This window comes from Harpia harpyja, chromosome 22, assembly GCF_026419915.1.
Source record: "Harpia harpyja isolate bHarHar1 chromosome 22, bHarHar1 primary haplotype, whole genome shotgun sequence".
Taxonomy (NCBI): Eukaryota; Metazoa; Chordata; class Aves; order Accipitriformes; family Accipitridae; genus Harpia; species Harpia harpyja.
Window position 1 is genome coordinate 6,005,322 of NC_068961.1, and position 14,569 is coordinate 6,019,890.

General features: G+C 40.5%; 1 protein-coding gene across 2 annotated transcripts in view; it reads left to right on the forward strand.

The window, feature by feature from the left end:
* PUDP (pseudouridine 5'-phosphatase) overlaps window positions 1–14,569 on the forward strand; it is a 74,977-nt gene that overhangs the window by 19,648 nt on the left and 40,760 nt on the right. For both annotated transcript variants that reach the window (XM_052773849.1, XM_052773850.1), the window contains exon 2: window positions 7,013–7,231. In XM_052773849.1, coding sequence (XP_052629809.1) covers window positions 7,013–7,231 — 219 coding nt within the window. The remainder of the gene's footprint in view (window positions 1–7,012; window positions 7,232–14,569) is intronic.

Consider the following 14,569-nt stretch of genomic DNA (forward strand, 5'->3'; position numbering starts at 1 on the left):
TTGATGGGCCAGACTGCATTCAGGTTCAGCCTGCCTGGTTGGGTACATCAGCACCACATGCCTTGAAATTTAGGCATGGCTCAAGTATTTTGGTTCAGCATGCATGAAAGCAGTGCTTATTTCCTCCTATGACAGTGGCTGAAGTGGGTGTCTCTGTAAGGTGATAAATTTAGATTTCATTTTTCTTCATAAGCAAGTTCATCTGGAAGGAATGGGGGGAATACTACAGCAAAGAATAGAACATTGCTGTTCCTCATCTGCTCAGGAGGCCGCCTTTGCTAAGGGGTTTGAACCGACATCCCTTTAATGAGCCCTTAAGTCAACAGGCTCCAGGTTGATTTGTATTCACTGGCTAGCACTCATCTGAGTTTTATTCTTTAAAAGGCAGCTTTTGCCTTTAAAACACAGTACTATATACACACCCAAACAATGTATGTATATATTTAATAATATATGTCTATATGCTTTCATAAATATATACAAGCATATAAATGGCTTATATGTATATATGTGTATATATATATATAACATAGTAGCATAAAAAAATCTCATGGGGTATTAGAGAAGTAGGCTCGGGCCCTTAGGGTGGATTGAAAGGCTGAGTCTGATTTTCTGGACTAGTGCTGTAACACGTAGGCTATTGTGCAAAAAGTAATTTCTCTTGTTTGCCTTCCTTATCCCCACTCTTGCTAAGCTGCTGTAAGCGATTTTGAGGTCAGCTGTTAAACTGCTGTTTTTTTCTCCTCTTAGCCATTATGGGTAACCATAGTCATGCGCTCTTAAACTAGCTTTCACAGTAGTGAAAGTGTGAATGGAAGGATGTTGGGAGTGAACTGCAAGACTGAACTTTTGCCACAAATAGCAAGATAATTTTCTACTAAAGATCGTTTATTTAAAAAAAAAAATCCTTAAATTTTCCTTTCCTTTTTTTCTGATTGTTTTGCTAACTCAGGAGCCTTCAGCTCTAATTCTTCAGTGGTTCTGTGTGGTTTAAACTAAATTTTGCAATTTCAGACCTGTTCCAGTGACAGTTGTATAGTTGCTAGTCTTTTGCGTTGCTTATACTGGTTTTGTCTGTCTTGTTTGACTGCTGATAAGGGGAAAGTCTCAGATTCCCACTGAAAGAAATGGTAAAGATAGAAAAAGAATGGGGAATGAATTATGCTTTATTCAGTGGCATAGTCTGTTGTTCCCTCAGTGACCATTTTTTATAACGCTGTTGTATTTTTATGTTTCAGTAGTTTGTCATAATGTATTGTTCCTTCTTAATTTTTTTGAGATGGAGCTGTAATTGATAAACGGTGGATAGTAATATCTTGACTTATTCTTTGGGTTGAGAGGATGTTCCTTGTTCCATTCGAAGTTTGCTATTCAGATGCCATTGGTTTCCCACTCTTCGTTTTTCCTGCTTACCAAAACCACCAGCAGGATCTTGCAAGTTTTGTGGATAGTTATGTGGGTTTTATCTTGGCAGTGGTGGTTCCTAAACTCTGTGATAGTCCACATACCATTTGGAAACGTGGTGAACGTACCACTGTTTGAGGTTCATATCCTCAGTTATATGGATATTTCAGGAATTGTTTCACCTGCGTAATCCAACAAGCTAAGAGCATATTCTGCCTGTGAGGAGAAGGGTTGTAGAGCGGCAGGCTTGATGACGGATCTCTTTAAAGCACAGCGCCTTACTGAGAGACATCCATTCCCTGGCTTTCATGCAGTGCTGCAGCATTTGTTATACTCCTGAGTCTCAGACTTGACACAACTGGTCAGTGAGCTGATCAGCCGTGTCTCTTGTGTGCTGGGGGGAGAGGGAAGGGAACTGTGAGTTCATGATTTTGCTCTTGTTGAAGTAGGTGGGCATGAGGACCATTGACTGAGTTCTGCATGTGATATTCAAGACTCGAGAAAGTTAGTCTTTCTGATGGAAAATCTGTCACTATTTTGGCTTTGCCATTACTGTGTTTAAATCCTGTGTTCTTTAACACTGTTCAGTTGATATAGTGGGAGAATAAACACACAAAGGCCTGTGTTACATTTAAATCTAGAAATGAGAGAAACTGTAAATGTCATTGCTATTACTGTAGCTCCATGAGTAGAGGAAACCTCTAATACTCTCCGGAATGTTGATTACCCCACCATTTCAACAATTGTGTAGATTTGTTTGCAAGTTAACGCTTTATACTGTGCTAAATGCCACCAATTGAGTTGCAAAAAGCAAAGCAAAAATTTCCACTTCTGTAATTATGTTCTGGTTTATAATTATATTTATCTCTTGTACCCCAAATGAGCGTTTCAGTAATTTGTATGGCTTCTTATACTGTTGCATACCCTAAAGAGATTAAAGGAATATTGTGAAAGACTGATAGGAAAGCAAAATCATAGTCATCTGTGTGTTCATTCAGTATTGATGGTGACAATCTAATGAGATTTTCTCAATCTTGGGCCAAAATCTTGGTAAAAATGACTAATTGTGTTTGAATTTGGCTAAATTGAATATTAAAGATGGTTCTCTTCTACATATGGACAGAAATCTGCCTACCAGGTATGGACACAAGAAACCTATTGCTTGAATTAAAATTCTTCCTTTAACCATTTCTCTATCCCTATCAGAATAAAAATCTTGCAGAGTTTAGGTGTCCAGGATCTGATTTTGAATTACTGGAATATATTAAATGTGCAGAATTAAAGTTCTGTTTAGATTCCTAGCAGAAGGATAAATCGTAGGTGTATTTCATCTGGAAAGCTTGGTGCAAAGATGAGAAGGGTTATTTAAACAAAGAAGAACTCAGAACTAATGATTAAGATGAGCTATGTCTCAGATGAGCTTTCATGCCTACTAACCCTATCTCCTGATAAACTAGAGATTATTTTAGAATTATAATAACATAATTTTAATAAATTCAGAAGGTATATGACCTTCTGAAAAAATCAAGTTCCATATTCATTCATGAAGTCACAATCTTCTGTGTTAAGCTGTCTTCACTGCCTTGATGCTTGCTGTACCCCCAGCCTACGCAGATCTGCACTTCTTATTCTGACTCTGCAGTGATTTGAGCAGATCATACACTCCAGTTATGCACGGCGTCTGATGCCAAGTGACGTGTAGGTTTTTCTGAATATGCGTCAGCATATTTTTGTGCCAGATCACAAATTGAGTAATCCAGTGCCTCTGTCATTCTTGTCACTTTATTTGTATTTATTGTGACTGGCTTTTATACACTGTAAACAGCACCAGTGGAGTTGACTGTGCCTTTTATATAGAAGAAGGGTTGCTATAAAAATGATTAGAAGATGATATGTGGCCAGGGAATGGATATTACTCATTCCCAGTGAAATGTAGTGAGTGGATGGACAGCATGTCGTGCTGATAATGTCCATGTAAAAGATATATCAAGGGACGAGAGCTAGAAAGATGAGCATTTTGAAAGGCAGAAGAGAATGAAGCTGAGGTTATACATTTACTGCAAATTGCAGGAACTAAGAAGTCTTGCTTTTCCTTCCGCCTGTTAGAACAGGCCACTGTCACATGTGTCCTGTTGAGCGCTCAGCTTGTATTCCTGATGGGAGCTAGCAGCTGGGGCTGGATTCACTTGCTGAAATGTATGCATTTATTACCACTTGGGATGCTGTAGGGCTTCTGGCTGCTCACGCAGTAAGGTGTGAGTCTCACCCAGATGACTTTTTTTTAATGTCAGTTGTGTGTGGATGTCTTGGACATATTAGGGTGTCTGAGATACCAGTAGGTGCCTGTAATTAGGCACTTGAATTGAACTTCTGATTCCTCTTGTTTGTTTTATTTCATTGATGTGTTATATTCATGTGCGTGCATTAGATTTAATTTCTTATTGTATTGCAGATTTATAGTAGTTTGGAATTATGATTCGTTGCTATACTTAAGCTCTGATCAATCGGTTGTGCTGGGGTGCATTTCTTGTTACAATGGCAAAAAAACTAGCCTACCTCCTATCTGTTAAGCACTTCTTTTGAGATTCCTCCATTTCAATGGGAGTAAGAAATCTTGAAGTTGTATCATTATTTAGTATTTATTTACTGCTGTCTAATTATAAGGGGGACATACAGATTTTCCTTCGTCTTCAATCAAAAGAAAAATATGTCCTTATCTGTTATGCATGTATGTAGGAAGTGCAGCTTTTTCAGCCGTGGTCTCCTCAGATTCCGACTGAAGATTTTGCACTCTGTGTGTGTGCTCGTGTGTGTGTAAATTTTTTCCCTAGATTTCAGTTTTTATTCATGTGCTGTAGTGAAACATGTCTATTCGAGCAGGTAAAATGTCCACATCGAGGCTTTTGTCATCCAATCGTGAGAATTAAAGTCACATTGTTTCTCAAGAATTACAAATATGTGGAATCTTATAAGAGGTCATGAATCTTGAGACGATGATAATTTTCATTGCAACCGAGTTGATGTCCAGGGTCCAAATGCTATGACTTCAGGCAGTGTGAAAGTGATCTCTTTGAAAGAAAAGTTGGAAGTTTTGTAAGCCAGTTCTTTTAATGGATAATTAATGAGGAAAGGGAAGGAAAGAAGGCTTTCTGACATCCTACTTGTTTAAGCATTTATGTTGCTTTAAACACTTATGTGAGACTAACATACATTTAAATTAAATGTAGGCAGTGATCTGGTGTGTTGACCAGTTTTGGGGTTTTATTGTTTGTGTTGTGGTTTTTTTTTCCTCAGCACTGAGAAAACTAAGTTCTAACACAATAAAAATAGGATAACAATTAACTATTTTAATAGATTTGACTCAAACTTGTTCATGAGTGCTCTTCAGTTAGCAAACTGCAACATTGCATAACAGATTATTTTTAGGTCTGCAATCTGGACGTGATCAAGCATTTCTTTAAGAAGAAAAAGAAAATTTTTTTCACAAGTTTGGTATGTGATACTTAAAATGCAGGAGGCTATTAAATTGAGTATCTTTAGCTATACAGCTGAGTCTTAACTTTCAAATAGATTAACATGTAATTATCATAGATACCTTTAGGAAAATTTTCATGTTCTACAATTACACTTTTTGATTCCTTGTTTTGTTTTATTTCTGCTTAGTTTGCTATGTATTACTTAACAGGATGAGGATTAATTTTCAGTTTCAATTTTAAACTTAGGGTAAGAATTTTATGTCTTTCACCTGGTAAGTCTGAGATATAGAAGAAAAATCAGTGTATCAGAAAGAAGGAGAGAGAGAACTGTGAAATTTTAAACACCGTATTTTTAATTCACCTTCTCAGCTCAGAGAGTACCACCTGGCAGTATTAAGCAGACTGGGGGATTTTTTTGTTGTGTTTTTTTTTCCTTCCTGGTGTTAGCCAGCTTAACACTTTTCAAAGCCCAGTTGCTTGTGTTTCTGCTGTGTTACCTTTTCTGTGTGTTTTATGGGTCCCCAAGATTAGTCTTAACTTTTTTCCATAAGTGTCATTGTCTAAGAAGCATTTGCAAAGAGTAGTACAGGTGCTTTTTTTTTTTTTTCTTTCATTTTTAAGCTAAGAGGTTTTTGTGACCTGTTAAGCAGTCCAGACAGGTACGTTAGGTCTTTAGCTGATCTTTTGGCTCAATGTCCCTTCTAGTTACTGAAGGGGAACATGGAGAAGAGCGCTCTGGCAGGCAGCAGAGCGTGTCTTCTGCACTGCTGTGTGTTCACATGATGGTAGGTGCGATGATGGGAAACGGCCACTGCGTTTCTCATTTGATTTCAGATCGGAGTCGTCTGCTGGTCTCAGGACAAGCGGATTACTGTGGTTAAGCAGTAAACATTTGTCAGACTGCAGGGAAGATCTTTGTGTATCTTGTAGTCATGGGGTCTGCTCTTCTTTCTTCAGTCTTTCTTCATAGTATCTATGTTAAAGCTTAAACTCTGTTGCATACTTCTTATATATTCAGAAAGTGAGGCAATGTCCGCATTAATAATTTCACTATTTTATTATCCCTATAAAAAATATTTTTACATGGCAAAGGACATGTTGATAAGTGAAGTCCCTAATTTCTCTAAATATATCCCATAAGAGCAACTACTTTTTTTCCTTGCTTTTGCCTTTCTGAGCTAAGGAGGTGATAATAAACATACCTTTAGAGATAAAGAAAGCAGAGACATGCATGAGAAAGAAATTAAAGCATGGTTAAGAGCAGTAGCTGGCGTTTCAAAGGACACTACTTGAAAAGATAAACAGACTGGTAGAAAAGCCACTGTTCAAGATCTTTGCTGAAATTTCTGAAGCCAGGAGTTGAAAGGACTTTTCTTCCTTGTTTTAGTATTAAAATAAATGTTATTGACCTTCTTTTTCAAAGATTTGTATGCAGGGGAAAGACAGGAAGGATTGTTTGTTTGTTTGTATTTAAAAAAAAATTAGTTTGAAAACTAAAAACACCTTTGACATGGAAGCTGATAGTTTCATTGGCAAAATTGAGCCTGAAGTTTACTCTTGCCAGAAACCCCCTGGAAATACAAGTGGGTGTGTTCTGCTTGAGTAATCACATGTAAATGCAGAGGTGCCAGCAGCGCTATAATAATGACTGTAGTGTCTTTGAAGGCACTCTGAAGCTTCCGTTCAAAGACACTCTTAAATAATTAAATCTTTTTTTTTTTCAATTTACATGGAATATGTAATGACATCCCCCAAGTACCAGAATTCCTTCCCTTCTTTTCTTTCTCATGCAAAGAATAAATAGAGTATTTTAATTAAGACACTGCTTGCTAACCTGTATAGTAAAGAAAGGTGGTGAAAGGGCAGGTCTAGATAGTTCTTTGTTGTGACCCTCACTAACCTTTTCTTAACACAGAAGTGACAACTTGACATACCTAGGTACCTCTGAGGTGATCTTAGCAGTCTGGCTTCCCCTCTGCAAATAAAGGGAGGCAATTTTGTCCACTTTAATATGCTCTCTGGCTCTTGGCAGTTCATTCTGTAACCATTTATGGGGTCCTCCTTGTAAGACTGGCTGCTCAGCTGGCTATACATGGTTTTAATCTTCTTTTTTTTTATTATTTTTTTGGCAGATACGGAGCATCTCTATACAGTAGTATTCGAAGAGATCTGCGGGCGTTTTGGAAAGACTTATACCTGGGATGTGAAATCCTTGGTCATGGGTAAAAAAGCCCTAGAAGGGGCACAGATTATTCGAGATGTTCTGGATCTTCCAATAACCAAAGAAGAGTTATTACATGAAAGTAAAATAAAGCAGGAGAAGATATTCCCTACTGCTGAATTGATGCCAGGTATGTTTCTCTTCAATATTTATAAACTGTTTATGGAATTACTTAAATGCTAACCAAGGTAGAAGTTTTTAATCTGCCTTCCACAAAACAGTTCCCCTTACAGATTCAGTTTCATCACTCTTGTTTTAGCAAGTTTTACTCAAGTCTACATGTTATTTACCTGTTAAAGAGATATTTTACCTGTTAAAGGGTACTGAAAACTTTTTTTTTCTTGTTTACTTGGAGAACAGCTCAGCTATTTTTCTACATGTTTTAAAAGAAGAAAAAAACCTAGCTAGATGTGCATGAATTCTGTTTTGTAAACCAGACATTCTTTATAATTGTTGTTGGCAGCTGTGTAACTCAGCAAGTTTTCTGTGGCTATGAGGGTAGTACAACTTTAAGCACAAATACACTTTTAAAAGTGCAGGCAAACCTATGAGCCCATGGGTTCTTTCAGCTGGGATTAATCTCACCTAACCTGAACCTTGAAACTTATTCATGGTGTCTGAGCCAGCTGTGTGAATGGAGAGGGAGGGTTTCATAGAATCATGGAATCATTTAGGTTGGAAAAGACCTTTAAGATCATCGAGTCCAACCATCAACCCGACACCACCATGCCCACGAAACCATGTCCTGAAGTGCCTCGTCTACATGTTTTTTGAACACCTCCAGGGATGGTGACACCACCACTTCCCTGGGCAGCCTGTTCCAATGCCTGACAACCCTTTCAGGAAAGAAAATTTTTCTAATATCCAATCTAAACCTCCCCTGGTGCAACCTAAGGCCATTACCTCTCGTCCTATCTCCAGCCACCTGACAGAAGGGACCAGCACCCACCTGGCTACAACCCCCCTTTCAGGCAGTTGTAGAGAGCGATAAGGTCTCCCCTCAGCCTCCTTTTCTCCAGGCTAAACAACCCCAGCTCCCTCAGCCGCTCCTCATCAGACTTGTGCTCCAGGCCCCTCACCAGCTCGGTTGCCCTTCTCTGGACACGCTCCAGCCCCTCCATGTCTTTCCTGCAGTGAGGGGCCCAAAACTGAACACAGGACTCGAGGTGTCACCTCACCAGTGCCCAGTACAGGGGGACGATCACCTCCCTGCTCCTGCTGGCCACACTGTTTCTGATACAGGCCAGGATGCCGTTGGCCTTCTTGGCCACCTGGGCACACTGCTGGCTCATATTCAGCCGCTGTCGACCAGCACCCCCAGGTCTTTCTCTGCCGGGCAGCTTTCCAGCCCCTCTTCCCCAAGCCTGTAGCGCTGCGTGGGGTTGCTGTGACCCAAGTGCAGGACCCGGCACTTGGCCTTGCTGAACCTCATACGATTGGCCTCGGCCCATCGACCCAGCCTGTCCAGATCCCTCTGTAGAGCCTTCCGACCCTCCAGCAGATCAACCCTCCCTCCCAACTTGGCGTCATCTCCAAACTTGCTGAGGGTGCACTCGATCCCCTTGTCCAGATCATCGATAAAGATATTAAACACAACTGGCCCCAATACTGAGCCCTGGGGAACACCACCTGTGACCCGCTGCCAGCTGGATTTAACTCCATTCACCACGACCCTCTGGGCTCATCCATCCAGCCAGTTTTTTACCCAGCAAAGAGTACATGTCTCTAAGCCATGAGCCACCAGTTTCTCAAGGAGTCTGCCATGAGAGACAGTGTCAAAGGCCTTGCTGAAGTCGAGGTAGATAACATCGACAGCCTTTCCCTCATCTGCTAGGCAGGTCACCCAGTCATAGAAGGAGATCAGGTTGGTCAAGCAGGACCTGCCTTTCATGAACACATGCTGGCTGGGCCTGATCACCTGGTTGTCCTGCACATGGTGTGTGAGCGCACTCAAGATAAACCACTCCATAATCTTCCCCGGTACTGAGGTCAGGCTGACAGGCCTGTAGTTCCCTGTATCCTCCCTCCGACCCTTCTTGTAAATGGGCGTCACATTGGCAAGCCTCCAGTTGTCTGGGACCTCCCCTGTTGACCAGGACTGCTGATAAATGATGGAGAGTGGCTTGGCAAGCTCCTCTGCCTGCTCCCTCAGTACTCTTGGATGGATCCCATCTGGTCCCCTAGACTAGTTCATTAACTGCTTCCTCCTGGATTATGGGGGGTATATTCTGCTCTCCGTCCCTGTCTTCCAGCTCAGGGGACTGAGTACCCTGAGGTTAACTGGTCTCACTATTAAAGACTGAGGCAAAGAAGGCATTAAGTATGTCAGCCTTTTCCTCATCTTTAGTGGCAATGTTCCCCTCTGTATCCAATAAAGGATAGATATTCTCCTTGGCTCTCTTTTTGTTGTTAACATATTTGTAAAAACATTTTTTGTTGTCTCTTATGACAGTGGCCAGATTGAATTCTAGCTGAGCTTTTGCCTTTCTAATTTTCTCTTTCCATGACCTAACAAGATCCCTGTACTCTTCCTGAGTTGCCTGCCCTTTCTTCCAAAGATGGTAAAACTCTCCTTTTTTTCCTGAGTCCCAGCAAAAGCTCCCTGTTCAGCCAGGCCAGTTGTCTTCCTGGATGGATCATCTCGTGGCACATGGGAATAGCCTGCTCCTGAGCCTTTAAGACTTCCTTCTTGAAGAATGTCCAGCCTTCCTGGACCCCTTTGCCCTTCAGGACCGTCTCCCAAGGGACTCTCTCAACCAGTGTCCTGAACAGGTCAAAGTTTGCCCTCCAGAAGTCCGTAGTAGTGGTTTTGCTGACCCTCTTCCTTACCTCACCAAGAGTTGAGAATTCTATCATTTCATGGTCGCTAAGCCCGAGATGGCCTCTGACCATCACACCTCCCACCAGTCCTTCCCTGTTTCTAAACAGTAGATCTAGCAAGGCTCCTCCCCTGGTAGGCTCACCTACCAGCTGTGTCAGGCAGTTCTCTTCCACACACTCCAGGAACCTCCTAGACTGCTTGTTCTCTGCTGTGTTGTATTTCCAGCAGATGTCCGGAAAGTTGAAGTCCCCCACGAGAGCAAGGGCACGCGATTGTGAGACTACTGCCAGCCGCTTGTAGAATGTTTCATGTGTCTTCAACCTGGCCGGGTGGTCTATAACAGACTCCCAGCATGATATCTGCCTTGTTGGCCTTCACCCTCATACTTACCCATAAGCAGTCGACCTTACCATCACAGTCGTGGAGCTCTGTACATTCAAAATACTCCCTAACATAGTTTCTCAGGTTATCCTAAGCCAGGTAAGTTTCGTCATCTTCTGAAGATACATGTGTTTGTAGGAGTCGGTCAGAAAATCAGCATTGTCTCAACACTGTCATCAGGAACATGAACAGTACATTTCCTGACAATGGCCTGTTTGGAGCGCAGTGGCCGATCCCAAGAACGGAACGCGCGGTACAAGGCTCCTGGAAGGTACCTGGCTAGAGCCATTAGACTGTCAAAAAGGATGGATTGCAACTGTTGCCATAACATCGATGAAAAAATCACGAACTTTAGATGAACTTTGCTTCATTATAATACCAAAACACACCTCCTGGTCGAAGGCTACCCGCCTCCAAGACTTACCATGCCTCGGACACTGACCCTGCGCCTGCGTGATAGCCTCGCTCGAGAAGGGCAGAGACTCCTGAGGCAGAGGTGGAGCAAGGTGTGTTACTAAGCATAAAAGATGACTTCTGAACAACGGAAGTTTGGAGCTTCCCCACCAAGGGCCACGACGATCGACGACGCAGCATCAGCTGGACCCGGGACCATTAGGACGTCTTGAGATCAGCGGTGGTAGCTGTAACTTCTCTTTCTCCTCTCTCTAAACTTAACTTTACTCTTTTCTCCTTTCTTTCACCCATCCCTAACTATCGCGTGCCTCTTCACAGGCAATACAATAAAGTTTTACTGTGTGATTATTGCTATCCCCTTTGGTGTTGGTCACCTTAATTTTGCACTTTCGAGATCGTAGCAAACGAACCATCACGAGTCCACCGAGTGGACCGTGACAGTCTTTTACCAGGGATTATGCAGGAAGCCCACATGAGTAGCTTAAACCAAGATAAGCAAGAGAATGAATCTTACCTGTGGTGTGAACTTCTGGTTTTATATTCCATTACATTTACATCTGAAATGCTTCGAGAAGAATCCTCAGCCGTGCGAGACAAGCAATACCTAAAGCTAGTATTGCTATTAACTTTTTTTTTACAATGTTAAACTTCCTGGAGCAAATATCAATAATTTATGAAGGAAAAAAAAGGGAGGAGGGAGGAAAGGGGGAGGAATAAAAAAAAGTATTAGAAGTGAAATAACTACATGTCACTATAACAAGTCTAACTATTACAATTTTTTCTTTTTGAATGCATGCTTGTTTGTTCTGACAATCTCTACAGCGCATTAATGATGTTTTAATTTTTAGATGCTTTTTTATACCTGGTTTTATAATGCATTAAGAGGATGAAAGTTAAAAATATGCGATATGTTAGGAATAAATAACAGGCAGCAAAAAGAAAAGGTGTAATTCTTTTAGGCAGCTTAAAAAGTTGAGTATTTTGTGCAGCCAACTTTAGTTTAATCTCTCTGATGCCTTATATGCAAGATTTTTCAAATGGCATCTTTCTCACTTACAGATCCACCTAAAACTGTAAGCCTAGTTAAACTCTCCAGGAAAACAAGAAAGATGGAGGGATGTGTTTTTCATTTTTCATGTCAAACTTCTGGGACTAACTTTGCAGCTGTATCTTTTGCAAGACAAACAAAAAAACCCTAGTCTGGGCTTAGAAAATGCCAGATGGACAGACTGGGTGAAATGTTAGGAGACACAGAGAAGAGTTGCTGTAATATAACAGCACAGGTAATAGATGCCATTAAGAGGATATTCTGTGCCTGCTGAGGATTGTGATAATGTGGCTGAGCTGGCTTGAACAGAGTTGCAGAGAGGTGATGGAACAGATTAGCCGAAGGAAACACAAAGTTTTGTGCTGTTCCTGCCTTCAAAAAGTGAATTCTGGGCTTGCTGAAGCTGGGCTATTATAGGTGAAACAAGCAAAATTTTTACTGGGACAAGCAAGTAAACATTTTTATCATCACCAGAATTGTTCAAACGATTATCTTTTCAGTTCAACTAAATACATGTGATAACTTTCTTCAGACTATTTTCTAAAGCAGAATTGATGTGAACTTAAATACTTCATGTTCACTGGCCATTGTTGGGAGCAAAGGCAGCCTTGGTCACTGAAGTAATGGAATCTGTACTTTACTTGGTAGCAGCATATGAGATACAAGCTGAATTTGCCATGAATTTTGAGAAAACCAGGTTGATGTCAGCTAATAATCTAGAAAGAAGTGGCTCCAGCTAGTTACTATTTAGTTTCATTAAGGACTGACTTGTTCTTCAATCTGATTAACCAGATTTTTTAATCTGATACTTTTCTTCTGTCCTTTTGTATTTTCTGAGGATATTTATTAAGGTGATCCTTGTGGATTTATTCTACAGTCTCTTAATGTTCTTTAATCAAGAATGGACTTCATGCAGGTGTTGTTTAAGATGTAAGACTGTGGTGTCGTTTTGAATTTACAATGTTCTCGGGCTAAAATGATCTTTCAGATAGTTACAGGTAAATACAGGGAAGTGAAAGTTAATTGTCATATTTATTAATGGAATAAGATGACTGACATGCTGAGTCTCTGGCCATCTTTTGGCAGTTAATAGGCAGGTGAGGTTCTATTTTTCAATCAATTTCTACAGTTTTTCAAAAAAACGGGATTCAGATTTGGTTTGGTGGAGAGCAGTGAATGATGACCAGCTGTTTGAAAAAGTGACTCAAGCAAAGGAGCACTTGTTTCTGGACACAGAATGAGCTATACACATGTTTTGCCAGCAATGATAACTGTTAATTCCCACTCAAGTAATTGACAGGTATGTCAGTAATGGTTAAGGATGATGTGGAAGTTGTATGAATATACGATTGGCAAAGCAGCTCTTTGCTTGACAGGCTGTATCACAGCCATGCCACTTAATGTACAACAATTCTGAGACATTAGTGGTTGAAGATGGAATTTTGACTATTTCGGTATAGCTGAAGTGACTGACAAGCTTCAGTACATCAGGCTGTGGTCAAAATACAGATTTCATCTATGAAGACGGTATATCCATTTCTAATGTGGAATTTTCTGATAACTATTTGAGAGTTTTTTACAGTTAGTTTTATTTTTAGTTCTGAAAGAAACTTAGGGAAGACTGGTTTTGATTTCAGTGGAGAAAGGAATTAATCCAAGACAATGCTGACAAAATGACAGGGCTGCCACTTGTGCTGCTTTTCTAAATATTTATGTCAGAGTACAGACATTGTTATCTGCAAGAGTAACATAGTAGACTTTCTGTTTCTGCAAATGCAGTACTATATTGCATGGAAGTGAATTGTCAGAAGAATAAGGAGTGAAAAGTGGAGCAGAAGAAAACCATGCGTATGTACGTTTACCTATACATGTATTGGTGTGCTTTCGCTTAACATAAACCCAGAATATACAGAGTCAGAAAAACCTAACTCCAAGTTACGTAGCTGCCAACTGTTACTATAATCATGTCAGGGTTATGAAATTAATGCCATTCTTTCATAGCAGTCTCTGGTTTTTGGCTCATTAGCATCACAAAGCACAGATCCTTAAGGATTCTGTGGTTGTGTATACCTTTCAGACGTTTTCCATTCCTTGGTCATTTTCATGATAACTGGGATTTCTTTGTTGCAGCTCCTGTTCAGCCAGTGCAGAATGTGATGTGCAAACTATTTTCCAGTTCAAGTACCATTGACTGTCTCTTGCAGACATGAGGAGGTAATTTCATAGCTCAGTTTTAGTACCAAATGAAGCCAGTCAGAAATCATAAAAAGAGAAGAAAGAAAAACAGCTGCTCAATGGCAGCTCACTCTAAAAGTCATACATGTTTTTTTCTCCAGCAGTTCCATTCAACTAGCAGTCAAGTTTGCTTAGCTATTGTTTCCTTGATTCATGTTGTGCCCTTAACAGTTAAACAGACTTCCCACCATGTTATCTTTTCTTTTCCTTGCTATTATTGTTTTAATGGTAGGAAACTTTAGTGAGTCCGTGCTGGGCTCAGTGAGCCTGTAACTCCTAGAGATCAGTCAATTAGCTGCAAACTCAGAATGATGCTGTCTGTTTGGCTGATTTCAAGCATTGGCCTTTGCATTAAGTCCTAAAGGATTGCAACCCAAAAATGCTTTTACCAGGAAGTCAGCAACACAGCTGATAGAGGTTCTGAACTGTGTAAAGTTTAGTACTTATATTTTTTCCATGTCCATGCATGTGTCAGTATGTCCAGACTAAATGAGATTATCAGTTTGGTGAACAGGGAGTCTCTGCCACCAGAAAGGATCTCTGGTACTTTTTAGAGAGCAATAAGATGA